Genomic DNA, 26,865 nt, shown 5'->3' with positions numbered 1-26,865 from the left:
TTGAGCAGTTACTCTGAGGTAATAGTCACTCAAATTCTGTGAAAACAAACAGATGGGAAATGATTTAAATTTTTTTTTTTGAACTTGAGGGTGTGAGAGTTAAGACACAAAAGTAGGAACAGACTTGGTACTACAATGTTAGTCTCCCTGCCCCAGTAAGAGAGATTAAATCTAGTGGCATTTCTGCCACTAAGCTATATCCCCAGTGTTATTTATTTATACATACATACACATATATACTGAAGATTTAACCCAGGAGTACTTTACCACTGAAGTATAAGCACAACCCTTTTTATTTTGAGACAGGGTCTCACTAAATTGCTTAGGGCCCTACTAAATTGCTGAGGCCTCAAACTTGCAATCCTCCTGCGTTTGCCTCCCCAGTTGCTGGGAAGACATGCACCACAGTGCCTAGCTTAAGGGTCTGGTTAAGTTGCCCAGACTGGCCTCGGACTTGCAATTCTTCTGCTTAAGCCTCCCTTAATATTAGTTCTTAAAATAATTGAGGAAAACCAAAAAAGAAAATTTGAAACATACCTGATTATTTCTTCCATTCAATGTAGCTGAATGATAAGATACTTTTATTTAATTCAGTCTTTGATGATAAGTTAAGAGTTCAGGAATAGCATTAATCTGAATTTTTATTTATTTATTTATTTTTAAATACTAAACAAGGTTTGTAAACTAGGAATGGAAATTTTCAGTATGGGCTATGAATTTTATATTTTTAAGAGATTCTTAAGATATCTTACTATAAAATGATAATTTCAGTTTGAAAGGATATAGGTAGCCTGAGTCAAGAGAAATAAGTAGTTTATTATTTTAAAAGTCAATCTGTTTCTACCACCATGTCAATTACCAAACTTCAGACCTAAAGGGCCTTGTTAAAGTACATTTTTTTTATAAAGGGCTCAGAAAAAAGTGGAATGCTACTGAACATGGTTATATATAATGGCTTTTGGAACTTAGACATAAGAATAATAACTAAAGATCTATTCACTTGAAGCCAAAAATAAACAAACAAACAAACAAACAAACAAATAAATAAATAAAATGGAAGTTGGGCATGGAACAAAGACTAGTGTGTTCTACAAAAGCAGAAATGGGAATAAGTAAAGGCCATTCCATTTAACACTGAATCTAATCATGTTTAAAAACCAATTCTGTTCTTAGGAGCCATCTGCCAACTTTCAAATGCAGATAGCTGAAACAGCAAAATTGTAACTCCTGAACAATGATGGTTATAATGGAAATGTTGACAGATCATTAACCACAGTAGTCCTTCAGAGAAAACCACTATAATAAAATCCTGCAGCTAAAATTTAATGAATACCATAATCACATATTTGCTAATGACTGTGAAATGCTAAATCATTTAAACTAATATAAAGCGGATGCCATCTATTAAGTCTGACTGTTGTGCCCAGGGCCTAAACCTTTTTCTACCAGCTGTTGTGAACTGCAGGTGGATTTTCAAAATGCAGGGCATTTTTTCTGATTCCTCCACAATGATAGTAAGGGTACTATTAACAGATTTGACCCCTTCTAGGGTCCAAAAAAGATTTTCATTAACTAAAAGACTAATATTCATAGAGAAGGTCATGATAAATCTATGAAAAAATTTCTTCAAATGAACTAGACTGTCTTTTGTAATCTTCAAATTCACTTCACCAGATGTGGAGTATAAAAGTATCAGTGAATTTCAGAACTGGCAATGTGCATTGCACACTTTTTGAGAAGTGTTAAAATATTATCTAGCTTTTCTTTTGGATTAGTCTTGTAAATCACTTCCCAGGAGTTTCATTCATCATTTTGAGTGCCTCTTATGTGCCAAACATTGGAGACACAAAAGAATTAGGACACAGCTCACACTTTCATGGAACTTATCTAGCAGGGGAGAGAAGCCCACAAAAAGAACACAATAAGTCAAAACCCGAGTGGTGCTGGAAGGTAAAGGTGTGTCTACACATCAGAGAATGCTTTACACATGTAGACATTATGGCTGGATCTTAAAAACATGAAGTTTGTATTCACATGCTACCAGTCCTTCACTACCGCTACCATAACATCATCACTAATCTTGCCCTCCTACACCCAGATGACTGGTTTATGTGAACTAGGAATAATCTTTAGTTAACTCGCAACAATAATTTGTGGAACTCAACTGTCTGGGTCCTTCTTTTCCTTTTGACTTCCATCCACTATCACTGTACAGTTAATGGGGAAGTCAAAGTATCACACTTTGCTTTTCTTCTGGGTCATCTGTCCATGGTAGTAACAGATCCCATTTCAAATAGGCTGAACTTCACTAGATTTATAAAAAGGCAAGGATAAGGCTGAGAAGGGTGTATGTAGCTAGATTTATTTCTTTCCTCACCAATAAATATATGCTATTTTCCTTTATTAAAACAACTATCAACCTATCTACCTCCCTACCTCAGGTCTTGCTCTAAATGTGTGAAGTTTCCTTCTCAAAACTTATGTGGTGAGAATTAATCTTAATAAATAAAATAAGATTACGAGCTGGGATTGTAGTTCAATGATAGAGCATGAACTATGAATATATGAAGCCCTGGGTTCTATACCTAACCCCACTAAAACAAATGATGTAAGAAATCACACAGCACACACTATTTCATCCATGAGATTCTGCCAATATTCTGTTCAGATGATTAACTGATATTAAAAAATTAAACTTTAAAATGAAGTGAAAAAATCTCAAATGCACTTACCAAACTGCATGCCCCAATCTCCAAGGTAATTTATTCTTGTTACTTGATGTCCTAAAGCTTCTTTGAGATTTGCTATAAAATTTCCTAGTAATCAGTAAAATATAGTTTATTTTTGTTACTCATTTTGGCTTAAGAAGTATATGCTTCGCCATAATCAAAGTATAACAAAAAATTCTTTTCACAAACTTTACCAATTTAATCTTTTTTTTATTAAATTAATCATTATTATGTTTTCATCTATGCTATGAAAGGGAGTAAGGAATTGCTTTTGGGGACGTTTTTCAAAGAATCTCAATAATTTTTATAAGAACAGAAACTTTTGTTTTGCTTTGAGTTACTTAGGGATTGAATCCAGGGGAATTTTACCCTGAGCCCCACTCCTTTTTATTTTTTATTTTGAGAAAGGGTCTTGTTAAGTTTCTTGAGGCTGGCTACGAACTGCCTTAGCCTCCTGAGTCAGTGGGATTACAGGCATGCACCACCATGTCCAGCTAAGAACACACTTTTCAACAATGTTACTAATGTGAATTGGGAACACAAGTAAGAATAATTGCTATTCCTATAGTCAATTCCAAGAACAGAAAAATAACAAAATTTTAGTAATTAACAAGAAATACACAATTTGGCCAGGCACAGTGGTGCTTGCCCATAATACCAATGACTGGGAAGGCTGAGGTAGGAGGATCTCAAGTTCAAGGCCAGTCTCAGCAACTTAGCAAGGTCCTGAAAAACTTAGCAAGACCATGTCTCAAAATAAGAAAAAAGAGCTGGGGATGTAGCTCAGTGGTAAAGTGCCCATGGGTTCAATTCCCAGTATTAAAAAAAGAAAAAGAGGACTGAGTATGATATAGCTCAGTTGGTAAAGTGCTTGCCTCAAATGTAGAAGGCCCTGGGTTCAATCCCCCAGCACCACTTTAAAAAAAAAAAAGGAAAAAGAAATATGCAATTTGGATATACCCTAAGAACATGGGTTATAACATTGCTTTTCTAAATAGCTTATTTGATATCTTTCAATCACTAAAGTTCATCCACTACATGCCAGCTCCTTAATAGTATGCAGTAGTCCAAGGCTTTCACCTTCATGTACTGCTGATATGGGTTTGATACTCAAAATCTGTTCAACTGTTCCTTTTAGTATGCCCTCATATACTGCAGAGGTTAGAAAACTTAAAAAAAAAAAAAAAAAAAAAAAGTCTATTTCCCAGACTTTCTTGTGGTTAGAGTTCCAGAAGTCCTCTAAGTTTGGGTAATCAGATAGACTTTGTATGAGATTTAGAAGGGGAATTACTTATTACTTCTATATATATATATATATATTTTTTTTTGACAGGCATTGTTGTGTGTTTCGTTTTACTAAATAAGAGCTTATTACTTATTTAAATAGATAAAAATCTATTTATTATTGCATAAGCCATTTTGAGTTATGTCATCTATCGTTTGCAACTGGAAGACAAAATTTTTGCAAGACTTATTTTCATGCCTTTCATAAAAGATGACAATTCCCATGGAACTTTTATTTGAATAAAAAGAATTTTTTGGAAAATACTGTATCAAGAAGCTTCTGAAAGGTACAACTTTGCAGGAAAATTAAACATTTTTAAAAGAGGGTGAGGTTTCACTGTAATATGCTCCCTATTTCCCTGGCCCAGTGGGGCATTTGTTTTATTCATATGCTATGATTTTGTAAGACTCATCTAAAATCTTGTACTCATTAAAGTTGATTAATGTATTTTTAGATTTTTTTTTCTTTCTTTTAATTTGTTCTAATTAGTTATACATTATAGTAGAATGCATTTTGACACATTGTACACAAATGGAACACAACTTCTTATTTCTCTGGCTGGACATGGTGCAGAGTCACACAGATTGTGCAATCACACATGCATATAGCGTCGTAACAAAGTCTGTCTCATTCTACTGTCCTTCCCATCCCCACCACCCCACTCCTTCCCTCACTCTGCCCAATCCAAAGTTCTTCTATTCTGCCCTTACCCTGCCTGCCTCCCCATTATGGACACTAGCACTAACAGGACACTAACCCTAACAAAGGTGCTAGTGTCCTGTCATGACATTTAAGGGAACTGAAAGAAAGGATATAGGGCTGCTTCCTTTGCCTGTATGTATTTTAGAAAACATGACATGAGCAGTAGCAGTTTCCAAACTGTGGCCATGTCAGTATAGTTCTTTTCCCCTCCTCCAGTCCTGGGGAATGAACCCTGGGGATGCTCTAACATCAGGATACACCCCAGTATGCCTCTCCCCATTACCCAGTAAACACTCTATTTGGTTGTTTGGGACAGGGTCTCACTATGCTACTGAGGCTGGCCTCAAACTTGCACTCTCCTGCCTCAGCCTCCCGTCACTAGGTTTACAAGCATGTGCCATTACTCCGGGCCAGTCAAGAGCAGTAGAAGTGATGACAAAAGAGGTAAAAACTCCCTTAGTAATCAAGTCCTATGATGTAATTAGGGGCTCCATTTTTGTCAGCTCAATCAAAAGCTTCTTCAGCTCTCCCAACAACTCAAAAATCACATAATAAATCCCTTCCTGATTTCATTAAGGATGAATTTTGTTTTCTGCACCCTCACTGATATACGTACCTGACTAAAATCACTACAGCTATTGTCTTTGTCAGGTTCCCTAGACCACACAAATCTACATAGTCCCGGAGACGGGAACCTATTTCTTCAGCTACAACTCAGACTGTATGTCTGTTTTTCTACTTTCTTAACTATATGTATGTTATATAATCAATTAAATGTCTGCACCTAGGCTTTAGGAATTAGACAAATTTCAAATCCTGACTACAATACTTACCAGTCATGTTATCTTGGAAAAGTTACTTTCAGTATTTGAGTTTCTTCATTCATAAACCAGATTAAAAGTACTTTCAAACCACAGTTCTTGTGACATTGAGGTAATACATGAAAACACTTGGAATAGTAAGTTCTCAATAAATAATACCTCTTCTAGGTCCAAATATTTTCCTTAACTATCAAAACAACTTTACTGTGCCCTACCCATCATTTATTTATTCCTACATTTTTTATTACCCATGTAACTTTTCTTATATAGTACATTTCTTATATTCCTTTCATCAAGTCTTATTATTTTCTCTCTTAAAATTCTGCTCAAGAACTTTGTAACAATGAGAGCTGACCCTATTTCAGTGGTTATCTATGACATAGGTATTAATTTCACCAATTCTTAAAAGTATTCCAAGTTATGGGTTAAATGACTCTCTTGAGCATGCAATAGATTTCTACTCTGGAAAAGAGATTAGAGGAGATAAACTTCAAAGTCCTTTCCATTTCTAATACAACACAACTCTAAGTTTTAAATTGGACTGCTATAAGATGTAATACTTTCAATAAATAAAACCATATGTACATTATACTTGGAAGCATTACAATTATGAAGTACTATGTAATCTCTGTTTAGAGTAGTCTTGTTTTAACTTCCTACTTGCACATTTCAGTTAGTGCTCTTTTTACTGAGATTTATTTTCTTGAATATATGAACAAAAAAATCCCACATAACTATTTTTATTTTGCATCTTTCAGTTCTTCTCCATATGCACACACATTTTTTTAAAAGTCAAAATTATAACATACATGCCATTTAAAAACAATTTCTAAGTTAATCTTTGGTTTTAAAATTTCTTTGGTTTTTAAATTTCTGAACCAATTCTTGCCATATCATGTAATATTTAAGTTGTTTTAGGCTCATATTGATTTAAACTTTTTCTGTCTCCTCCCTTTTCTTAACATTAACCATTACACTGTATTTACATATACTTTCCCGAAGTCATGTTTAGTATTTCATGTGAAAGTAAACACTTACCTATGATGGTGGAACGCAAATGTCCAACATGAAATTTTTTGGCAACATTAGGTGAACTGCAAATAATTGCAAAAATTATTTTATTCTAAGAACAAGAGTTCTATGAATTAACTAGGTTATGCTTCTATAAATTGACATAATTAGGGACTTTAGCAATTTAGGGCAAAGATAAGGTAAAAATTAGAAATGTAAAGATAAATTAGAATTCAGAAAGAATCATCTGACTGAAATTGATCCTGTGGTTCATGAAGTAATAGAATACACAGAAATAGCTCACCTATAGGGCAGATATATTTAAGGATTGATTCAAAAAATGAAGTACAGAGATAGTTTTGACTAAAAACTAATACAGGGCTGGGGATATAGCTCAGTTGGTAAAGTACTTGCCTCGCAAGCACAAGGCCCTGGGTTCAATCCCCAGCACTGCCAAAAAATAAAAAAAAACCAATACAAACTACTGGGAATTAAGATTAGTGTACCAGTTTTCAAATTCTTTATTCTCTTAAAAAGTATTGAGGATCCTCAAAAGACTAGGAATGGAACCATCATATGAGCCAGCTATACCACTTCTCAGTATTTATCTTAAAGAATTAAAGTCATCATACTATAGCAATACATGCATGCCGATATTTAGAGCAGCACAATTCACAATACCTATACTATAGAACCAGCCTAAATGTCTATGAACAGATGAATGGTTAAAGAAAATCTGGTATATATACACACAAGACTTTCATTCAGCATAAAGAAAAATGAAATTATGTCATTTGCAGATAAGTGGATAGAATTTGAGAACGTTATGTTAGGTGAAATAAGTCAAACTCAAAAAGTCAAAGGTTGAATGTTTTCCTCTCTCATGTGGAAGCTAGGAGAGGAAAAAGGAAAAGGTGCTGTTAGGGAACCTCATGAAAATTGAAGGGAGATCAGAAGAGTAGAAAAGTAAAAGGGGAATGGGGAGGGAGATGGGGAAGGGAGATAGGTTACATGTAAAATACTGGAGAATAATATTGGCCAAATTATATTGCTACACTGTATGCATGAATGAATATGTAACAACAAATCCCACCACTGTGTACGACGATAATGCATCAATAAAAAATATATAAAGAAGTATCACGGAACCTAAAGAAATTTTGTTCGTGTGTTATATGTGCCAATATTCAATATCAGAAATAAAATTTTTAAATGTAAAAATATTTTTGCATAAAACCTCCCAGAATAATCAGAACTGATTCACCATTCCAAATTCTCAGTCAACAGATCTATCACTTCTGTGTGTGCTCAAGAAGCTGAAAATAAATCATTTAACTATGGTAACATTCTGCTATGCACTTTACATGCATTAACTGTTTTTAATACTCCTAACTGATCTGTTTCAGGTATGTTTAAAAATGTCATTAAGTTTTTCAGTATAAAAAAAAGTTTCCAGCTTAACATAGGTCGTCAAAAGTGGTAAATTAGAGCTGAGATTCTGTTTGGTCTCTAAGGACTTGTAATATACCCTTTTTAAGAGTATTACAATTTAAAAACTTGATTCCACAGGTATGTGCATACAATTATGGAATTATAAAATTACATATATCTTCATTCAAACATTTAGGAAAAAAGTAAATTTCCCTCTATATACTTAAGAAAAAAAAAAAAAAAAGATATCCTCTATTTCCAACCAGAAGAGAAAAATCAAAGATTGGATTAATTCTTTTGCCTTTAAGCAGTCAGAACCTTCCTCCCAATAGCCCACTGAAACACTGGTTTTCAAACTGGACAACAGGCAGTGAAGAACTATAATCAGAGAATGAGAGCAAATAAGATGAGCCCCTGGACTGTATCACATTACTGTCTTCCTAGTAAATTTGTGGGACACAGCAAAAGCAGAAAAATTTATAGGATGAAATGTTTATATTAGATAAAAGGACTTTAAATCAATAATGCTTTTAAGAATCTAGTAAAAGTGGAACAAACTAAATTCAAAGTTGGCAGGATAAAAGGAAGTAATCCAGAAAAAGGCAAAAGTCAACATAAGGAAAGAAACAATAGAAACGCAGTTCTATAGCATAATTGTGGTGGTGATCACATGACCTATACACTTTTGCCCAAATTCATCAAATTATATGCTTAAATGTGGTGAATTATATTGTACGTATTTATAATATCTGTCTAAAAAAACGTTTGCAGACCTCTGTAGTTTTTTCTTAGAAAAATTGAATCTATCTACACCTTCAAGCTTTGACAGAATGTCCACTGAAATCATTGACTTATCATTCTATCACGTTCCTCCTGAAAAAGGAATAAAATGAAACGGAAAAGATAAATTCAATTCCTCAGGCAATAAAAATTGCCACTATGAATTAAATTTGTTAAATTATTTCATGTAATTTCTTTAATCTTGTAAGAACAAACAGATAAGAGTGATTTAAGATCACTGTATCTATTACTAATAGAACTGCTGCTCTCACCTTCCAGATCCCATTTTACTAATTAAACATGCCTAATCTGTCTTTTATGAATAACAACTCACATTTGGGAACAGCAGACAGGGAAGGGACCTGAGGAAAAAGGAGGAAAGAAGAGAAAATGCTGCCCCAACTGATAGTACTCCTGCAGATATGATCTGTACTGAAGAGGAAAAGCTAACTTAGAAGAGAGACAACAGTGTTTCAAGTCTTTTACCAAGTCCATGATGGACAGTCATGTAACCAGGCACTTTACCACATGACAACCTACACTCTGTCAGGGACACAGTAAAAATATATAATCAGAGTTAGCTCTATGAACCTAGGCAATTTACTCAATCTAGTATTATCCTCTTAGTTTAGAAAAAAAATCTCTTGAAAACCAAGATTACATCTTTTGGTTTTTTAAAGGAAAATTGCCTGGTCTATTCAAGATACTATATATTATAAAATTCTTTTTTCCCACTCTCATTTTCAAAAGAAATTCAAGAAAAAAAATTTTAAATCAATTTTGAACCTGTTCTCCCTCTGCTGTCTCTACTTTGAAATCACAATGGTGACTACTGCAACATATGGAAAACTTCTAAGGGAGGGAGGAGCAATGACTCCCAGAAACAAAAGATGAAAACATGGGAGGGCTGGGGAGATAGCTCAGTTGGTAGAGTGCTTGCCTCGCATGCACAAGGCCCTGGGTTCAATCCCCAGCACCGCCAAAAAGAAAAAAAGAAAAAAAAAAAAAACCTTGGGAGAAATGCTAGCTGCTGAGATAGGCTCTGCCTTCATCACATTCAAATGCTCACTTAAATAAAATCCATCCTTCCTTAACTGCTTTAGGAAAAAAGCAGAGAGAGGGGCTGGGGAGATAGCTCAGTCGGTAGAGTACTTGCCTTGTAAGCACAAGGCCCTGGGTTTGATCCCCAGCACACAATTAAAAAAAAAAAAAAAAAAAAAAAAAGGGCAGAGAGAAGCAAATCCATAAACAAATTACCATACAAAAGCCTACAAAAATATAACTCAATGAGAACAGGTTACCTTTAGATCTTTTTGAAAAACATGCGCACACACAGGGAATACTATATGGGAAACATAAACTTAGGAGAAAAGCCAGGGAATTAGTGAAGAAAAAAGACTGAAGTCTTAATATTTCGAGAACTCAAGTAGGGAGAAGGGATGGTGAAGGTGAAATAAAAATGCACAAAATGTTAAAAAGTAAGTATCGGTGGCAGTTTTTCAAGTTGCAAGAAATTTATAATGATATTATTTGAAGGATGAAAACATGGTAGTAGGTACTATACTGCAGACCTCCTAGTTTTCCTTTACCTGTTGGTTAGGTAATCCAAAGGAGTTTAATAGTAATATGGTACTAAAGTACCTCCCCAGAGAAGAAAACTGTGTGTTGTTCCTTAGATTAAAAAAACATGAATGAAAATAATTATACATGGTCACAGATTTTGCCACTTTCACCATTAAGAGATATAGTATATTTTTCCCCCTTTCAGCCTGAAGGTGATCTACTTGCTTCAATCAGAAGACTCAGAGGAGTGATGTTCTAGATGTTTTCACTTGGAGCCCTGAACATCTTTGTAAAGAGGCCTAGCATATTGCTGGAGAGAATGTGAACAGAGAGATGACTAGCCAGGTAAGTCAATCAATGTACTACCCTTAGATTTCTAGTCCCCACTAAAGTCTCCAGATGACCAGTAGTTAGTTACTTAAGTGACCTCAGGTAAGTAGAAGAATCACTAAGTACATCTATTTCATATGGTTCGTTTTAGTGGTTCAACCATTAAAGTGGTAGTTGTTTTAAGGCACTAATCAATATCTGGGAAACTTTTTCTTAAACAGGAAGTATTTTAATAGGCTTTTGGGTCATCTGATCTCTGTCTCAACTACTAAATTCAAATAGTTCTATTCTGCTCAACTGCCACTGTAATATGAAAGGAGTCATTACAGATGAATTACAAAAGAATGTGCATGGCCATGTTTTGATTAAACTACTTACAAAAACAGGTAGCAGGCTGAATTTTGTCCATGGACTGAAGTTTGCAAATCTCCTTTTAAGTGTTGCAGTGCTTTCTCATTCAACAAGAGAGGACTAAAAGAACAGATCACTTTCTTAAAGATGGATTTAGTGTCGCTCTTCGCTGGTACAAGGATAGCTGTAGAAAGTTCCTTTTCTCTTTGTCATACAACAAACATTTAAACTCAAATTTAAATATGATGGAGCTGTACTGACAATGCAAGATTCATCCATAATCATCTGCTCCATAGAAGCAGTAGTCCACTCAATTATGTTATGGTTTGGATGTGAGGGTCCCCCCAAAAGCTCATGTATGAGACAATGCAAGAAAGTTCAGAGGAAAAATGACTGGGTTAGGAGAGTCTTCACCCAATCAGTGGATTTATGCCCTGATGGAATTAACTGAGTGGTAACTAAAGGTGGGTAGAGTATGGCTGGAAAAGGTGGGTCCCTGGAGGCATGCCTTTGGAGTATATATTTTGTATCTGGCAAATAGAGTCTTTCTTTCTCTGCTTTCTGATCATCATGTGAGTCAGTTCCCTCTTCCACACTCTTCCACCACGATGTTCTGCCTCACCTTGAGCCCCGAGGAATGGAGCTGGATGTCTATGGACCAAGACCTCTGAAACTCTGAGCCACCAAATAACCTTTTCCTCCTCTAAAATTGTTCTTGTCAGTTCTTTCAGTCATAGCAGTGAAAAAGTTGACTGCAACAAACTGACAAGTTTGATTCTTACAGGACTTGCCCTTTCTAAGAACAATAGTGAGTGGCAGACAATGAATATGTGGAATCTGAAAAATTAACTTTCTTTGCTTATTCAGTTAGTAATCAAAACTAAGTTTAAAAGCTATTATCACAAATTACAATAATGAGGTAGTAAATATAATACATTTCCATACTGATTCTTAAAAATTCTCCACAAGAATAAATACATCAGAAGACAAAAGGCTCTAGCAAGATTCATCTCGTAAGTGAAACAGGAGTCCACGAAGACTTTTCATCTTCTAGGAAAAATTAATACTGATAATTTTCTTGAGCTGTCAACCTATCAGTTATACTACAAAGTTGTTAGTTCTTAGTGTTCCCTTTATATTTTTGGTTATTTCAGAACTGCAAATATTTGAGAGTTGTACTAATAGCATATTAGAAAGTGAAATGAAGACCATTTAGAGGCATATTAAAGCTTCAAGCTATTTTCTGTTAATCAAAAGAATATATATTACGAAAACTGCAAGGCTGTGGTCTCTGGTAATCAGGTTACTTTAAAATTCTTAATATGGTAACAACCATATGATTGTGCCTTAAGAGTCTAATAAAATAAAAGTATTGTGTCCATCTACAACAGAAAATATTTTTTAAAAAAGAGTCTACTAAAATGAATAGTTCTTCAAAAAAAAGGCAATTGTTCAATATTTGAAGAAAAACAATAATAGCTAGATTTTTTTAAAACTTGCAACCCCAAATCCATTTTTACTCACTTTATTAATGATATAATGATTCATTCACCATGATCTTAAGAAGATAATATCACTATTTTTCAACGTTTCCACATGTAATTTAGTAAGACCCCAAAAGAAGAGGGTGGAACCCTTCCTGCTCAGTCAACTTGATTAATCAACTTGAAGATGGATGAACACTCACCTAAATTCAACCACAATCTTCATCTGGGGAAGACCAGAGAAAAGCTCACTTTTTAGTCCATATTTTGAGCCATCTTCAATTACTTGTTGTAATACTTCCTGAAATATAAAAGAAGTGGGATTTAACAATAGAACAAAATTGTAGTGTTCTTAATTACTTTGTTACTAAGAATTAAATATTGCTAATTTGTTTATTCTAATTGATGGAGCTGAGAATTTTATAGCATTATCAGCAGCACCACTTCCAGCATGAATCTCCCCACTGCTAATGCTAGTCACAGCAGTCTTCACAGGAGTTAATACTGATGGGGCTCTATGCTCACAAATCACATCTATTCATCCTTACAGCAGTCAATGATTTAGATAAAAATGAGGAAACTGAGGCTTAGTGAGGTTAAGTAACTGCAGAAGTCCCACAGCAAATAGTAACAACAAAATCAGAAGCAGCATCTAGTGTTTATTAAGTGCTAAGGACTACGCTATGTATGGGTTAATTATTTAATTCATATATATAATTATTTATTAATTCATTTAATTCTTATAATTGTCTCAGAGATAAGTACTGTTTTTAGAAATGAGGGAAGAAAAATACAGAGAGGTTAAGTACCTTTCCCAAGGTACTGCTGTTAAGTCATGTAGCAAAAACTTTCCCCACTCTCCTGTGAATGTGTTAACTGCTGCACGCAAGGTGTTGCAGCTCTTGTGACACTGAAGATCACCAATAATGGTTGGAAACAAACAAAAGAACATGTAGTTAAATGCCTATGGGTTAACACAGTGTAAAACAAGGAAATCCTGCAGAAACTCCTAAAACATTTTAGGTTAATTTTTAGCTACTAATATATAACTGTTGTATAGTTCACAAACTTATACTTTCTTTTCTGCTAATGGTGATGATGTATCTTTCAAAAAGTAGAATGTCAGCTGGATGTGGTGGCTCATGCCTATAATCCCAGCAACTAGGGAGGGTGAGGCAGGAGGATTGCAAATTCAAAGCCAGCCACACTCAGCAATTCAGTGAGACCATAAGCAAATTATTGAGACCCTGTCTCAAAAGAGCTGAGGATGTGGCTCAGTGGTTAAATGTCCGTGGGTTTAATCCCTGGTACCTCAAAATAACAACAAACACCCACAAAAAGTAGGGTGTGAAATTACTATTGATAGACTTTTATTTACTCTTATGTTAGTTTTGGTTCATCAACTGCATTTTGAGTCTTAAAAATGTAGTTCATGATGTGAAGAATTTGTTATTAAAGAACTGGTTAAGATGGGTCACAAGATGGAACAGGCAGAGAAGGAAGCAGCAGGAAGTAAAACAACACATACAACCAACATTTGAGGTATACCCACTGCAGGCTGCGACTTATAGCTTAGTAGTAGAGCACTTACCTCGCATGAGGCCCTGGGTTGGATTCCCAGTACTGCAAAATAAACAACCACCACCACCAAAAACCCACAAGACAACACATCCACAGAGTGCTAGTTGGTTCAAGAAGAGGAGCTTTTATACTATCTTTTTAGTCTCATAATCTGGAAGATGGGCAACTTGTCTCATTTAATGCAAAACTAGGGTTCAGAAATAGTATTTATTTGCACAATGACACAGAAAAAATAAAACTCTTTACACTTAGTAGGAAACAGAGAAAGGATTAATATACAGATGTTAAATTGAGACCTGCCTGTCATATACTAGGGGCCCAATAAACATTAATACTCCAAGAACATGTGGACAAGAACACTGCAAGTGGAGAGGTAAACATTAGTGAGAAGGAGTCCATATTCAGATTATTCTAAGTTTATTCTAAGTTATTCATATCTTTTTCACTTCCCATCCCTTTGTAATGAATGGTAGACTCCACAAAAGATAATAACAATGTTAGAATTCTTTTTAATAATACCTTTTAAAAAGTTCACCGACTTTCCTAGCACAACATAAGCAACTTTAATAAAAGATTCACTAACTATTCTCAGAATCAATATTCTCAACATAAAACTCAAACACTTAAACTTTATTTAATATCTACTTTAATTAATACATCATTCTTATAAAATAAAAGAAGTCAACATTTAAGATAAGGTTAAAGCTAAAGGCCCTTTTGATCATCTGACCTCATCCTGGTCCCCACTTCTTTCCCTGAAGTATGCACTTTTTCAACATCATTTTAGTTTGTGACTACTCCCTTCTTGCAACCATTCTCCTTCCTTAATTGAAGATTCCTCTGCCCTCCTAACTTTTGCATCTCTGCTTCCTTTGTTGGCTCCTCTTCAACAGTCTACCCTTTACCCTGTCCTCATAGTCTTGCTTCGAGCTTTTCATTTTGCATATATACGTGACTTAAACCACTTCTCTAAGACTTCAAGTACTACATCCCTTAACAATCCCTCTTGTGCTACAGATTGATATGTATCCAACTCAGGACTGGACATGTGTCTTAGGTACTTTGAATGGAATGTCCTTGCTCTTTCTTCTACATTTTCCATTTCCATAAACTTAAACTTCCAACAATTGGAAGGTGGAAGCTTGGTATCAAAATAACAGCTCTTGGGGCTAGGGATATAGCTCAGTTGGTGAAGTGCTTGTCTCACATGCAGAAGGCCTTGGGTTCAATCCTCAGTTCCAACAAAAACAAAACAAAACAACAATGACGAAAAAATAGCTCTTCACAATGTTACTCTGTAAGCCAAAAGTATTAATTCATTGTTGGTCCTAGGAAGTTTAATTTTTTCTTTCTTGATGTGATCTGAAAAAACCATTAGACAAGCAACTGCCTCTATTTAAAATAACGGAACCAAATGTACAGAAAATTAAGCTTTGGGCAAACAAGAAGTATCATTAAAATTACAATAACAGCAATAAAACTATCATATCCTCAAGTTGTAAAGAAAGGAAAATTTCCACGTGAGAACTAGTAGCTAGCCTTCAAAGCCCTAATTCTTAGTTCTTCAATGTTAATGTCATTATTAACTGAGGAAGACTTGGAAATATTCTCAATAAGAGAGCTAGTAGATATCCTTAGACCAGAGAAAATTCTGTAATATATTTGTAATAGAGCATAAAAATTCATGGTTGTTGAATTGTTAAATTATTATGTAAATATATACTTGACCTTGAAATACAAAAAGCATATCTTTTACCTAAGCCATTTTTAAAGGCAAAACTCCATATACCACGGCACATTTTTCCTATTTTAGAGAAAAGGAAGAAAATACTGCTGTCCAACAAGTGGCCTAAATTATGGAAGGCATATTTTGGCAAGCTGCACTTCAATTTCCATAAAAACAGAAAATAAATGCAAGAGTCATTTAAACATGGTAAATTATGCTTCATGGTTCGCCAAGAAGACATAAAATATCAGAGTGCAGCAGGTTATAGACACCTTTTAACAAGTTCAAAATAAATGTCCTTGTCTGATTCTGGCTAATTAATTTACCTCAAAAAGTGACAAAAGGAGTTTAAAATTCTCAATTTAGAGACAAGCATAAAACACCAACTCTCCTTTAGAAGAATTCTAGGTCTGATGGGCAAATGCTTGTAAACTAGAACACCTATAATAAATTCAATTACTAGACATTTTGTTTTTTCACAGTCCTTTTTAATTCAAGCCTTCAACATTTACTAAGTCTGCCTAATCTAACACCGGGCTATATTTCTTTTCAAAAATAATAGGCCAAAGTCTGAATTATGATAAATTTTAAAACTGAATCAAAATGAAATTTACCTAAAGGTCTCAAACCACTACCTATGTAGGTTTACCTGTTCTTCTGTGAGATTTCTCCAAGCCATCCTGATTCCTCCATTTCTGAATTTTCTTATGTTACTATATTAACTGCCTTTTGGGGGGAGTTGGTTTTTACTGCTTTATTAAAAGAAAAAGGTGTCTCATGATTTCTTCTGTATCCATTTTATGTTTCTAACAGACTACCAGGCAGCAGAAACTAGCATCCATTATTTGGATTCAATACAAAACTGATTCATTCAATTAGACAAATATTTATCTAGCATCTACTACGTGGCGGACATTGTGCTAAAAAACTGGAGATCAAATAGTGAAAAAAAATAGATGCTATTAACCCTAAGGGGGATACAGTTTAAAGGGCAAGTGGTATTAACCAAATAAGAGGAATGTAAAATACCAATTATGGTAGGTTCTATAAAGGAGAGATACATAGCGCTATATGAGAACATAAATGAAAAGATCAAAAATCTACTGCCAACAAAATTTCAAGATCTGATAGGTAAGTAGCTGTTAAAATGGGGAGCACTCCAGGCAAAGGGATAAGTATGTACAAAGATTGTGTGTCAAAAGGAGGTACAATGAGTTTCAGAGCAGGAGGAAGATCAGTGCAATTAAAGAGAATGAAAAGCACAATGGTTGGACAACAACTCATTCTTACCTTTGTTAGTAGTTCTCTGTTTATTTTGAAATTTATAGTTCTTGGACCAGTGCTGATTTCACTCACCACTGTATCACATTTAAGCTGGAAAGATAATAAATCATGTAAAATAGACATACAGTTCTAATATTACAAACTAGCTTACAAAGTCACTTCTTCTCACAGTCATTGCAGGTGGACCTAGGCCTTAGCCAATCTTCAGTTCCATCATTTTATTTAAGTAAATACATTTTCCATTTTTCCTAATTAGAATGTTATTTTGTATCCACAGTCTCCCCTCTCATCTTTCTCTTTCCTTCACCTCAAATTCTCCATCTATCATGCAATAAACACTTAACCTCATTCAAGAGCCACAGAACATGACATTGGGTCAGGTCCAAACTAAAGCTCTTGCAACAACACAGCATGTAAATAATTTAGTTTGTCTTACAAGAAATGGGAAGAAAGGGATTAAACATCCTAATTAGATTAATTTTATTTCTGGTGTCCTTCTAGTAAAAATCTTAGGTGATTTTTGTTATCAAAAACATATCAAGCAGTGTGGAGATTCCTTAGAAAACTTGGAATGGAACCACCATTTGACCCAGCTATCCCACTCCTTGGTCTATACCCAAAGGACTTAAAATCAGCATACTACAGAGATACAGCCACATCAATGTTCATAGCTGCTAAATTCACAATAGCCAGATTGTGGAACCAACCTAAATGCCCTTCAATTGATGAATGGATAAAGAAACTGTGATATATATATATACACATATATATACACATATATATACATATATATATACACATATATATATATGCACAATAGAATATTACTCAGTCATAAAGAATGATAAAATTATGGCATTTGCAGGCAAATGGATGAAATTGGAGAATATCATGCTAAGTGAGATAAGCCAATCTCAAAAAACCAAAGGACAAATGATCTTGCTGATAAGTGGATGATGACACATAATGGGGGGTGGGAGGGGTTAGTGTTAGGGTTAGAGTTAGGGTTAGGAAGGGGGGCAAGAATGGAGGAAGGAAGGACTGTATAGAGGGAAAATAGGGGTGGGAGGGGTGAGGGGAAGGGAAAAAATAACAGAATGAATCAAACAACATTACCCTATGTAAATTTATGATTACACAAATGGTACGCCTTTACTCCATGTACAAAGAGAGAAACAACATGTATCCCATTTGTTTATAATAAAAAAAAAAGAAAGGAAAAAAAAAACATATCTACTCAGTTACCAAAGTTCCTTTATCATACTCATTCCTTATACATCTTTTTCCTTGAAAGTGACCTTCATTGTTCTGATTCTTCAGAGATTCCATACATCTCCTGTCTCAAACAATAACCCTATTAACAATAACAACAAAAACTGTCTCATATTTGCTTTTGCTGAGGGTATTACATTAACAATTGAGATTCGGTCATTCTTTACGATCTTTTAAAAACCAAACCCACCAGGGAACTTAGAAATACTGAAGTTTTATTAAAATTATCTAACCACTTCTTCCCTATAATCATGATTCCATTTCCATTTAATCATGTCTTCTCATATTTTAATGTTCTCAGAAACTCATTTTAAAAATTGCAATCCATGGCTCTAATTTATCAAGCTTGTTCTCCAAAATTCAAAAGTCCACCTAGCTTCAATCTGTAAATTTAATTAACACTTCAGTCCTACTCTAAAGTACTTAATCAAAAAACTGAACAATGTCAGCTCAAGAGGAATGCTTTACAAATAACTTGAAAAATCATTGTAACTTTATAGTAGTACTTGGTTAAGATGAATTTAAATGATATTTTTCAAGATGCTTTGAACAAAGAAATGCTATTACATTCATTATTACAGATGAGATAGCCTGCAGAGCACTCTTTTTTCCTTTAAAATGCTAAATTTATTATAATGTTAAATAGAGATAACAGTGGTAAAATACCTTCTCTGCCAGTTTCTTGGCTTGAACTTGAATATCTGGTTTTAAATGGTCATTCCTATTTTCCAGTAAAGAATCCACAGATAGCTGAAAGTCAGCTACTTCTCTAAAGACAGAAATTGAAATGAGAAAGAGCTGTTGTTACCTTAGAAGCATTACAAGTTTAACAAAGGTTAATCACTGTGTATTCATCATATCAACATGATTTTATCAGAAAAAGGCATTATGTTTTCAAAATTAAAGGCAAGGAAATTAGAAATCACCTTATATTTATTTAAAACTTCTTTTGTTTATCATGTAATAAAATTCTTCCTCTTCTGTTACCTAATTACAGCTTTATGATATCTCTGTAAAATACATGGAGGTGTCTGGCAAATTAAATGTCTCCTGTCAAATCCTAATGCAACTAAGCAGATGCAGACAAAAGTTTAGGTCTTCTGACCTCTTCCTACAATGCTTCCTATACTACTCCAAATGCTTACTTCTAATTCTAGCTCCTCCACTGACTTCCAAATGACAAAAATAAAAATATTTTTAAATGTTGTAATTTGAGTTTCAACATGAAGCAAAAATTATTCCGCATATTCAGCAGTTCATTAGAGAGACAGACATTGCCATTTGTCCTTTTCATTGGGTTGATGATGAAACAATGCAAAAACAAACACCACCACCAATTAGTGAAAATCATCATTTGCTTGATGAGAACAGTTCTATCTAAGGAAAGAAACTAGGGAATGGAATCAAAGAAGTACGTATCAGTGACTTGAACAGTATTTGCAATATTTTATTACTAAAAATCAAGAGGTATCCTTCTCCTTTCCTAAAAAAAAAATAAAAAATAAAAAAGATGAAATAAATATGGAAAAAAACTTAATTCAGAAGGTGACCATATGAGTGTTCATTATTCTCTACAAATTTTTCTGTAGATTTGAAATGTACAAAAGCTTAAGGTCTATAAATGTTTTTTGATCAACATAAATCAGTGTAATTACTCACACTAACATCTTCTGATATTTAATAAGAGAACAGAGAATAGGACTTCATGGGTGGAGTAAGTAGGTTGTCCATTCTGTGTCTAGCCCATGTGTCATTCACATAAGAAGGGCACATTTTAGAGGGGCAAAAGGGACTTCCTTATCCCTTATGATTTCTGGGGAATACCTAAAAATTCCTGTGCAACTTTTGGTTAACATTAGATTCTAAAAGTCTGCAATAACCATTAAGAATTTTCCTGCGCCTTGCTGGGTATAGTTGCACACGCCTGAAACGCCAGTGGCTCAGAAGACTAAGGCAGAAGGGTCCCATGTTCAAGACTAGCCTCAGCAAATCAGTAAGACCTTTTTAAAAAATTAAAAAGGCTGGGGATGTGGCTCATAAGTTAAGCACCCCTGGTTCAAACCCCAATATCAAGAAAAAATAAAAAAAGAATTTTGCTGGGGCCTAATCCATTATCCAGCAATTTAGTGTGGCTTACACTTACCAACCCAATTCATCCACTGACATCTGAGCTGTAACCACAGACCCAAGTTCATCTACCAGTGTCTGTTTGACATTGGATAAATTGCTTAATCTCTCTGTACCTCAGTAAAATGGTGACGACAATGGAACCCACTTCACAGTGCAACTGAAAAATCAAGTCTTGGTTATGAATTATATTAATCCTAGTTCTTACGTTAAATAAAAATGTTAAATAGTATCAGCACTGACCTCTGGGAAAGTCTTTTTCTACTTTACAATATGTGATAATTCAATTATCTAAAAATTAATTGTGGAAATTCTTTTAAGGTTTGAATGTATTTATTCTTACCCAAGAACTGTTAGTTCAGTTGAGTACTTGTACCAATCATGGGAATAACATAAAAAGCAGAATAACAAATGCAGAGATATCAACAAATCAAAGAAAATAATATAAAATAAAAAGTAATAAGAGCCCTGATAACAATATTAACTGAAATACTGACCTGAATACATCAAAAATTAAATTACTGTTTGTTGACATATACCTTGGATGTTTTAGAGAAGATTTACTATGACCACAAGCCTATAGCAAACTTTTAAACATCCAGGAAACACCACATCACGTGATTTTTTAAAGATAGTTTAAAATTATGAAGAGTAACAGGCATCTGTAATTTTATTCTAGAAAGGTGTAACACACTAATAATTTAATTTAAAAAACTGTATAATCTCCATGGAATTACAAATATTTCTAATTAGTTCAGTGGCGGAAGAACAAAAACATCATCTTTTTAGTTTGTTAACAATGATTAACACCAACTTATTAAACTAAGAATATCTGAAACATAAATTCTGAAATTTTGTGAAGGGTTAGCTGCTAGTACCAAAGGTAGAAAAGAGGAGGAAATTCTTCAGGGAGGTGAGGGAGATCAACCAGTCATTTACTTCCCTGCTGCCCCTATTGGGAGCTTTTAACCATACACCCAAAAGTAACTTTTGCTTTGTCTATTTGAAGAGGTAATTCTTGCAGATGAATAATGTATAAAAATTTCAAAACTGAAAAAATGTAAAAGTCCATCAATAGTGCAGAATATTACAAAAAAAAAATGATGCCAAGGGAAGAGTTTAAAAATCTTATATATTTCGGTAGCTATTTTTTTTTAAAGTTGAAAAACATTCAAAGAGAAAGAAATGAAAAATACACTAACTTGCTAAAATCAGTTACCTACTATAGTAAGATTATGGGACTTTTTTTTTTCTTATTCTTCTGTATTTTCCTTAAAGAGATTGTTTTGCTTATGTGAGAGAAAAATAAGCTGAAAAAAAGAAAACAAAAAACTTGAAAAAAACTTGACATCTAGGATCACCAAATCAGTAGATTTAAAAATAAATTAACCAGGCAAGAACGGGCAGGTGATAGATGAAGCAAAATTGATTCTATACAGATGATAGTGGGTGATGGGTACACAAGTGTCATGAAATTAATCCCTCTTTTTATTTCTTTTGGGTGGGTGGGGTGCAGGGGATTGAACTCAGGGGTACTCAACTACTGAGTCACATCCCCAGCCATATTTTGTATTTTATTTAGAGACAGGGTTTCACTAAGTTGCTTAGCACCTCATTGTTACTGAGGCTGGCTTTGAACTCATGATTCTCATCTCTTGTCTCAGCCTCTCCGAGCCGCTGGGATTACAGGCACCATCACACCTGGTTCTTACTTTCATTTTTTAAGAATTAAAACCAGTTAAGTTTAAAAAGCAATAGCTACTTGCCCACTACTTCTGAGGGTTGTTGTGTTCGTTAATGTGAAAGTCACAGGCTTTGAGTGCTACTGGCTTATAACAAAGCTGTTAATTCTAATAAAATCAATGTTATATAGGAATTTCACCATAGCTGAAAATATATGAAGAAGTAGCAAACCTGAGCAAATTGGTTCATTTTACATTATACAAACTACAGTAGCAAAACTAATACTTCTTAATTCTGCTGGCACTGAATAGCATTCTAATATAAAGTCAGAAATAATTAACAGGCTTGGTTTTAACTGTAAGGGATACTGGGTTTATTACAGCAAAAAGTAAAGGATCCTTTTGTTTTAACTCAATATGTAGACTTTTAGACGTGTAGCCCAGGAAATTTTTGATGTGGTTTTAATATTTATTTTTTATAAATCAAAATCTTAGTACTTTCCATTATTAAAGCACAGGCAAGTAAGGGAAATCCTATTCAAAAGATGGACCAAACAGTTCAGTTTATTACAGGTCTTTAGAAAAAAAAAAAAAAAATTAAAATTGAGACATTTTCCTTATTATGCAGAATTTCACTTATTTCATAAAATCTGTAAGTAACTGATTTGAAAAGCTACATAAATTTACATGTAATTATGAGAGCCCTTTGGTCCCAGATTGCCTCTGTTGTTGGAATTCAACATAAGGAAGTTGCAGCTGGCCATTTTATAGATGTTCTCTTTTACTACAAGGTCAAATGTAGCCTCTCTCTTCCCTTTTCATTTATTTCTTTGTCTTATCCTGAGAATATTCATCTTATGCTAAAAGTACTGACAAAATTAAGGAAATGAAATTCAAGGACATATTGCTACCACCAGTAATTACATGGTTACATCTTTCCAAACCTTGGGGCTCAATGCCTACTATGTGGTATATATGTCCTTATTAACTGACAATAGAGTGGTCCCTTGGTACCTGTGGTTCCAGATACCCCGTATATAAAACAATTCAAATCCCTTATATGAAATGGTACAATATTTGGATATAACCTACACACATCCTCTATATACTTTAAATTATCTCTAGACTGCTTATATACCTGATACAATGTAAATTTTATGTAACTAGTTGTTATACTGTAACGTTTAGGGCATAATGATCCAAAAAAAAAAAAAAAAACTACAAATGCAGATAAATACAAATACAAATTCTTTTCTTTGAATACTTTTGTCTCATGGATTATGAGATCTGAAGAGCACCCTGTGGATTACAGGAAACTCAGGAAGATTCTATTTCATCCAAGTATTAAATTTTTCTACCCAAAGGGTAAACAAGTATCAAGATGACCAAACACAGAAGATAGGTATTTCCCTGCATCCAAGAAAGCTACTGTGGGTTGTATGCTGTCATAATTAATAGTTCTCTATATCACTAGGGATCTTCAAAAGGAAACTCAAATAACAAATGCAATACAACCAACCTAGTAGATTAAATATGGTACAACAGTATTCAAACAGATGGTTGAAAAATCAAGGGTTCAAAAACACTGATATTTTAACCACACTTTTAGTTCTTTTATATACTCTAAAATAATTAAAGTTGAACCTCATTCCCAAAGACTGACATAACTATCACTACAAGCATAAGCAAGCATAAAAATAATTAACACAAAATATTACCTGTCACATCAGAGTATCTAATATACAGATTTTAATTTTAAGTTGATTACAATAAGTTGCATATAATGAATCACATCTTGCAATTCACTTAAGACTAATCTATAAATTGAAGAGTAACAATTTTTTTCATTCAACGAATTTGAGAACATTATAGATTGCTATAAATATATTATACTTAACTCTTTTCTGGAAATTGGAACTGCAGATATTGATTTGATCAAGTTTTCTGGTGGAAGATCCAACACTCTGGAAAGCTAAGTCAAAAAAACCAAAATAAGGCAAGACTATAGAATAGTTGTTCCATATTCATTATACTACTACTTTAAAAAAAAAGAGTAAACAACTGACACACTTACCAACATACATGGACATTATGCTAAGTAAAAGAAGCCAGACTTAAAAGATTATATAGTTTATAATTCCATTTACTTGACATTCTGGAAAACTCAAAACTGTAAAGTTGTAGAATGGATTTGTGTTTTCCAAGAATTGACAGTGAAGGAAGGGTTTGACCATAAAGTAGCAAACCAAACTGCTTACCTATTAGGATGAATTTTGTCTTTATAAACTTTGTCTTTATTAACTTAAAAATAAATTTAAAACAAAGTTTAGGAAAAAGTATAGATGAACTAATGAGGATCCAGAGGTATTTTTTGTTTTCAGTCAAAAAATTATTTGAGGCTAGGGATATAGCTCAGTTGGTAGAGTGCTTGCCTCACAAGCACAGGGCCCTGGGTTCAATCCCCAGCACCACAAAAAAAAAAAAAAAAAAAAAAAAAAAAAAAAAAAAAAATTTGTTGAGTGGCTACTATAGGCCAGGCACTGTTCTAGCTGTTGGGGATACAGCAGTGAACAAAACAGACAAAGATCTTGTGGCACTTACAAATCAACAAGTAAACACTAGGGAAAAATTTGATCCCCAGGATCAAAGGTTTATTCATCAGAATAGTAGGAGTGCCAAAAGAAAAAGAAAGGGAAAAAAGGGAAGGTGCCTCTGTATTTATAAAAATTTTTGTGATTATAATCATAGCCAAAGTTGTGAACTAGTAAACTAATTGGTTACTTAACGTACAGTGGGAGAGACTTTCCCATGTATTGAATAATTCTGATGTTATAGGCAGGTCTTACAAGCCTTAATTTTTCATTGCAACAATCCCATGATTTTCATACTATTATAGCCTTCATTTCATTAATGATGAAACTGAAATATAGAACATTAATGTAACTTGCCTAAGCGGAAAAGTTGGGATATTAGTTAACACAGGATATCTAAAACCAGAACCTACACTCAACCCCAACTCAAACCCTATGACCTATGTCATATATATATATATATATATATATATATATATATATATATATGAATACACACACACACATACATATATACACACACAATATGTATATTGTGGAGTGCGGTGACTGAGATTAGGGGTCCCTGATTGCTTCATGACTGTGGCATGCTTGCTGCCTGGGAATGTTTCTGTGCAAGGGTATGGGATGCACAGTTGCTATGGTGATGCTCCATCTGAAGAGGCTCTGTGCAAGAAGCTTATCAGTCTTGACCTTGATCTCAGGCACCTAGCTCCCAGGGAGAGAGGAATTCTGAGCATGACAAGACAACTACTATGTTTCACCAGTGCTGCCACTTGGGAGCCTGCCACCTCATCGGTAACTTAGACAATGGGTTTCCTGAATGCTGCAGGAAGCTCCACCAGGTATTGTAACAGAAATAGCTACAAAAATATTTCTAGCCCTCTACTTTTCTAGTACACAAAGAACAATGCCTCTATAGACCTTTACTTCTTGATTATGAGATCCTATATAAATAAACTTGCTAGGCCAACTCTTCAGTCACTGTTTCTACATCACAAGCAATGTTCCACCTGATCCCAGCCATTTATCTTAATGTCTACGTGTATGTTTTTCTTAATCTCCCATCATCCCTTGCTGGTTTCTCTGGTTCACCTACACAGATCTTGGCAGTATATATACACTTTGGGTGAGAAATGCATAAAAATAAAATAGTAAAATAGCAGCACAGCTGTAACAAGTTTATAACTGCCATGGTCTTTCTTCTCTAACTCCTTGATCATGATGCAGCATCTGCCGCTGCAGATGAACCATGGCTACAGAGTTGGGAGAAGGAAAGGAGTGATGAAGAAAAGAGGAAAAGATGTTAAGAAGTGCTTAAAAAGAAAACTTCAGAGGTGCCTGTAACTATTCAGAATAAAATTAAACCATTGTCTCCTGATGAGTAATCTTTAAAACAGGAAACATTTGTTGAATTTCACAAATATATTTTAAAATGATAAAATCTTCTTTCCTGGAGTTATCATTTGTCTTTAAGATGATTTGTACATTTCTGCTTTGGTTTACTATGTATTGATTTTTAAAACTTAAATCTCTAGGTGAAATTTTTATTTTTAAATTTCTAGTCTTTTGGAAATTACTTTATCCTATAAAGAGTTAATTTCTTAGGATATATTCTCAAAAGTAGATAAATATTTCTAAAGCAAATATTTCTTATTTGTAGAATAGAGGTTATAAGCTCATGTTGATACTACAAAAATTTCCTGCCAATGATAAATCAGTAATAAAGGCTCTAATAGAATCTTTTAGGAAAAAAAAAAAAAAAGGTGCAAATCCAGTTCCACATTCATTAGCTATGAGGTCATAGGATAGTAATTTTATATAAATATGCTTTACTTTTCATAACTGAAATATGGAAATAAGTTTATCAAATAATAAACTAGGGCTGTTATGAAGATTAAGAAAAATACTTCAGGAAATAAGCACACAATAAATATTACTTCCTTCTTAAAAGGTTTTAGTTTAGTTAGTTGGAGGAAAAATGGTGAATCAGAGGAACCCATAATATCACAGCAGCAACCCAAGAAAGAATTAAAATAGCAGTTCTGCAGTAACAAACTGTGGCAGAAAGACTGTGGGAAAACACTGGTGGACAACTCAGTAAGCTAGCAACTA

At 34.0% G+C, this 26,865-nt stretch overlaps 1 protein-coding gene across 2 annotated transcripts in view; it reads right to left on the bottom strand.

Annotated features, from left to right (window-relative positions):
* The window catches only part of Rars2 (arginyl-tRNA synthetase 2, mitochondrial), a 72,522-nt gene that overhangs the window by 20,604 nt on the left and 25,053 nt on the right, over nucleotides 1-26,865 (bottom strand). Inside the window, exons 2-7 of one of the 2 annotated variants that reach the window (XM_047558581.1) lie at nucleotides 24,058-24,131; nucleotides 19,017-19,119; nucleotides 17,085-17,168; nucleotides 12,691-12,788; nucleotides 6,576-6,631; nucleotides 2,733-2,816 (exon numbers count right to left, since the gene is read on the bottom strand). In XM_047558581.1, coding sequence (XP_047414537.1) covers nucleotides 2,733-2,816; nucleotides 6,576-6,631; nucleotides 12,691-12,788; nucleotides 17,085-17,168; nucleotides 19,017-19,119; nucleotides 24,058-24,131 — 499 coding nt within the window. The remainder of the gene's footprint in view (nucleotides 1-2,732; nucleotides 2,817-6,575; nucleotides 6,632-12,690; nucleotides 12,789-17,084; nucleotides 17,169-19,016; nucleotides 19,120-24,057; nucleotides 24,132-26,865) is intronic. The other variant, XM_047558582.1, reaches the window with a different exon arrangement.

Source organism: Sciurus carolinensis, chromosome 7 (assembly GCF_902686445.1).
Source record: "Sciurus carolinensis chromosome 7, mSciCar1.2, whole genome shotgun sequence".
NCBI lineage: Eukaryota > Metazoa > Chordata > Mammalia > Rodentia > Sciuridae > Sciurus > Sciurus carolinensis.
Note: the sequence above shows the minus strand (reverse complement) of the source record. Positions and strands in the feature narration are given on the sequence as shown.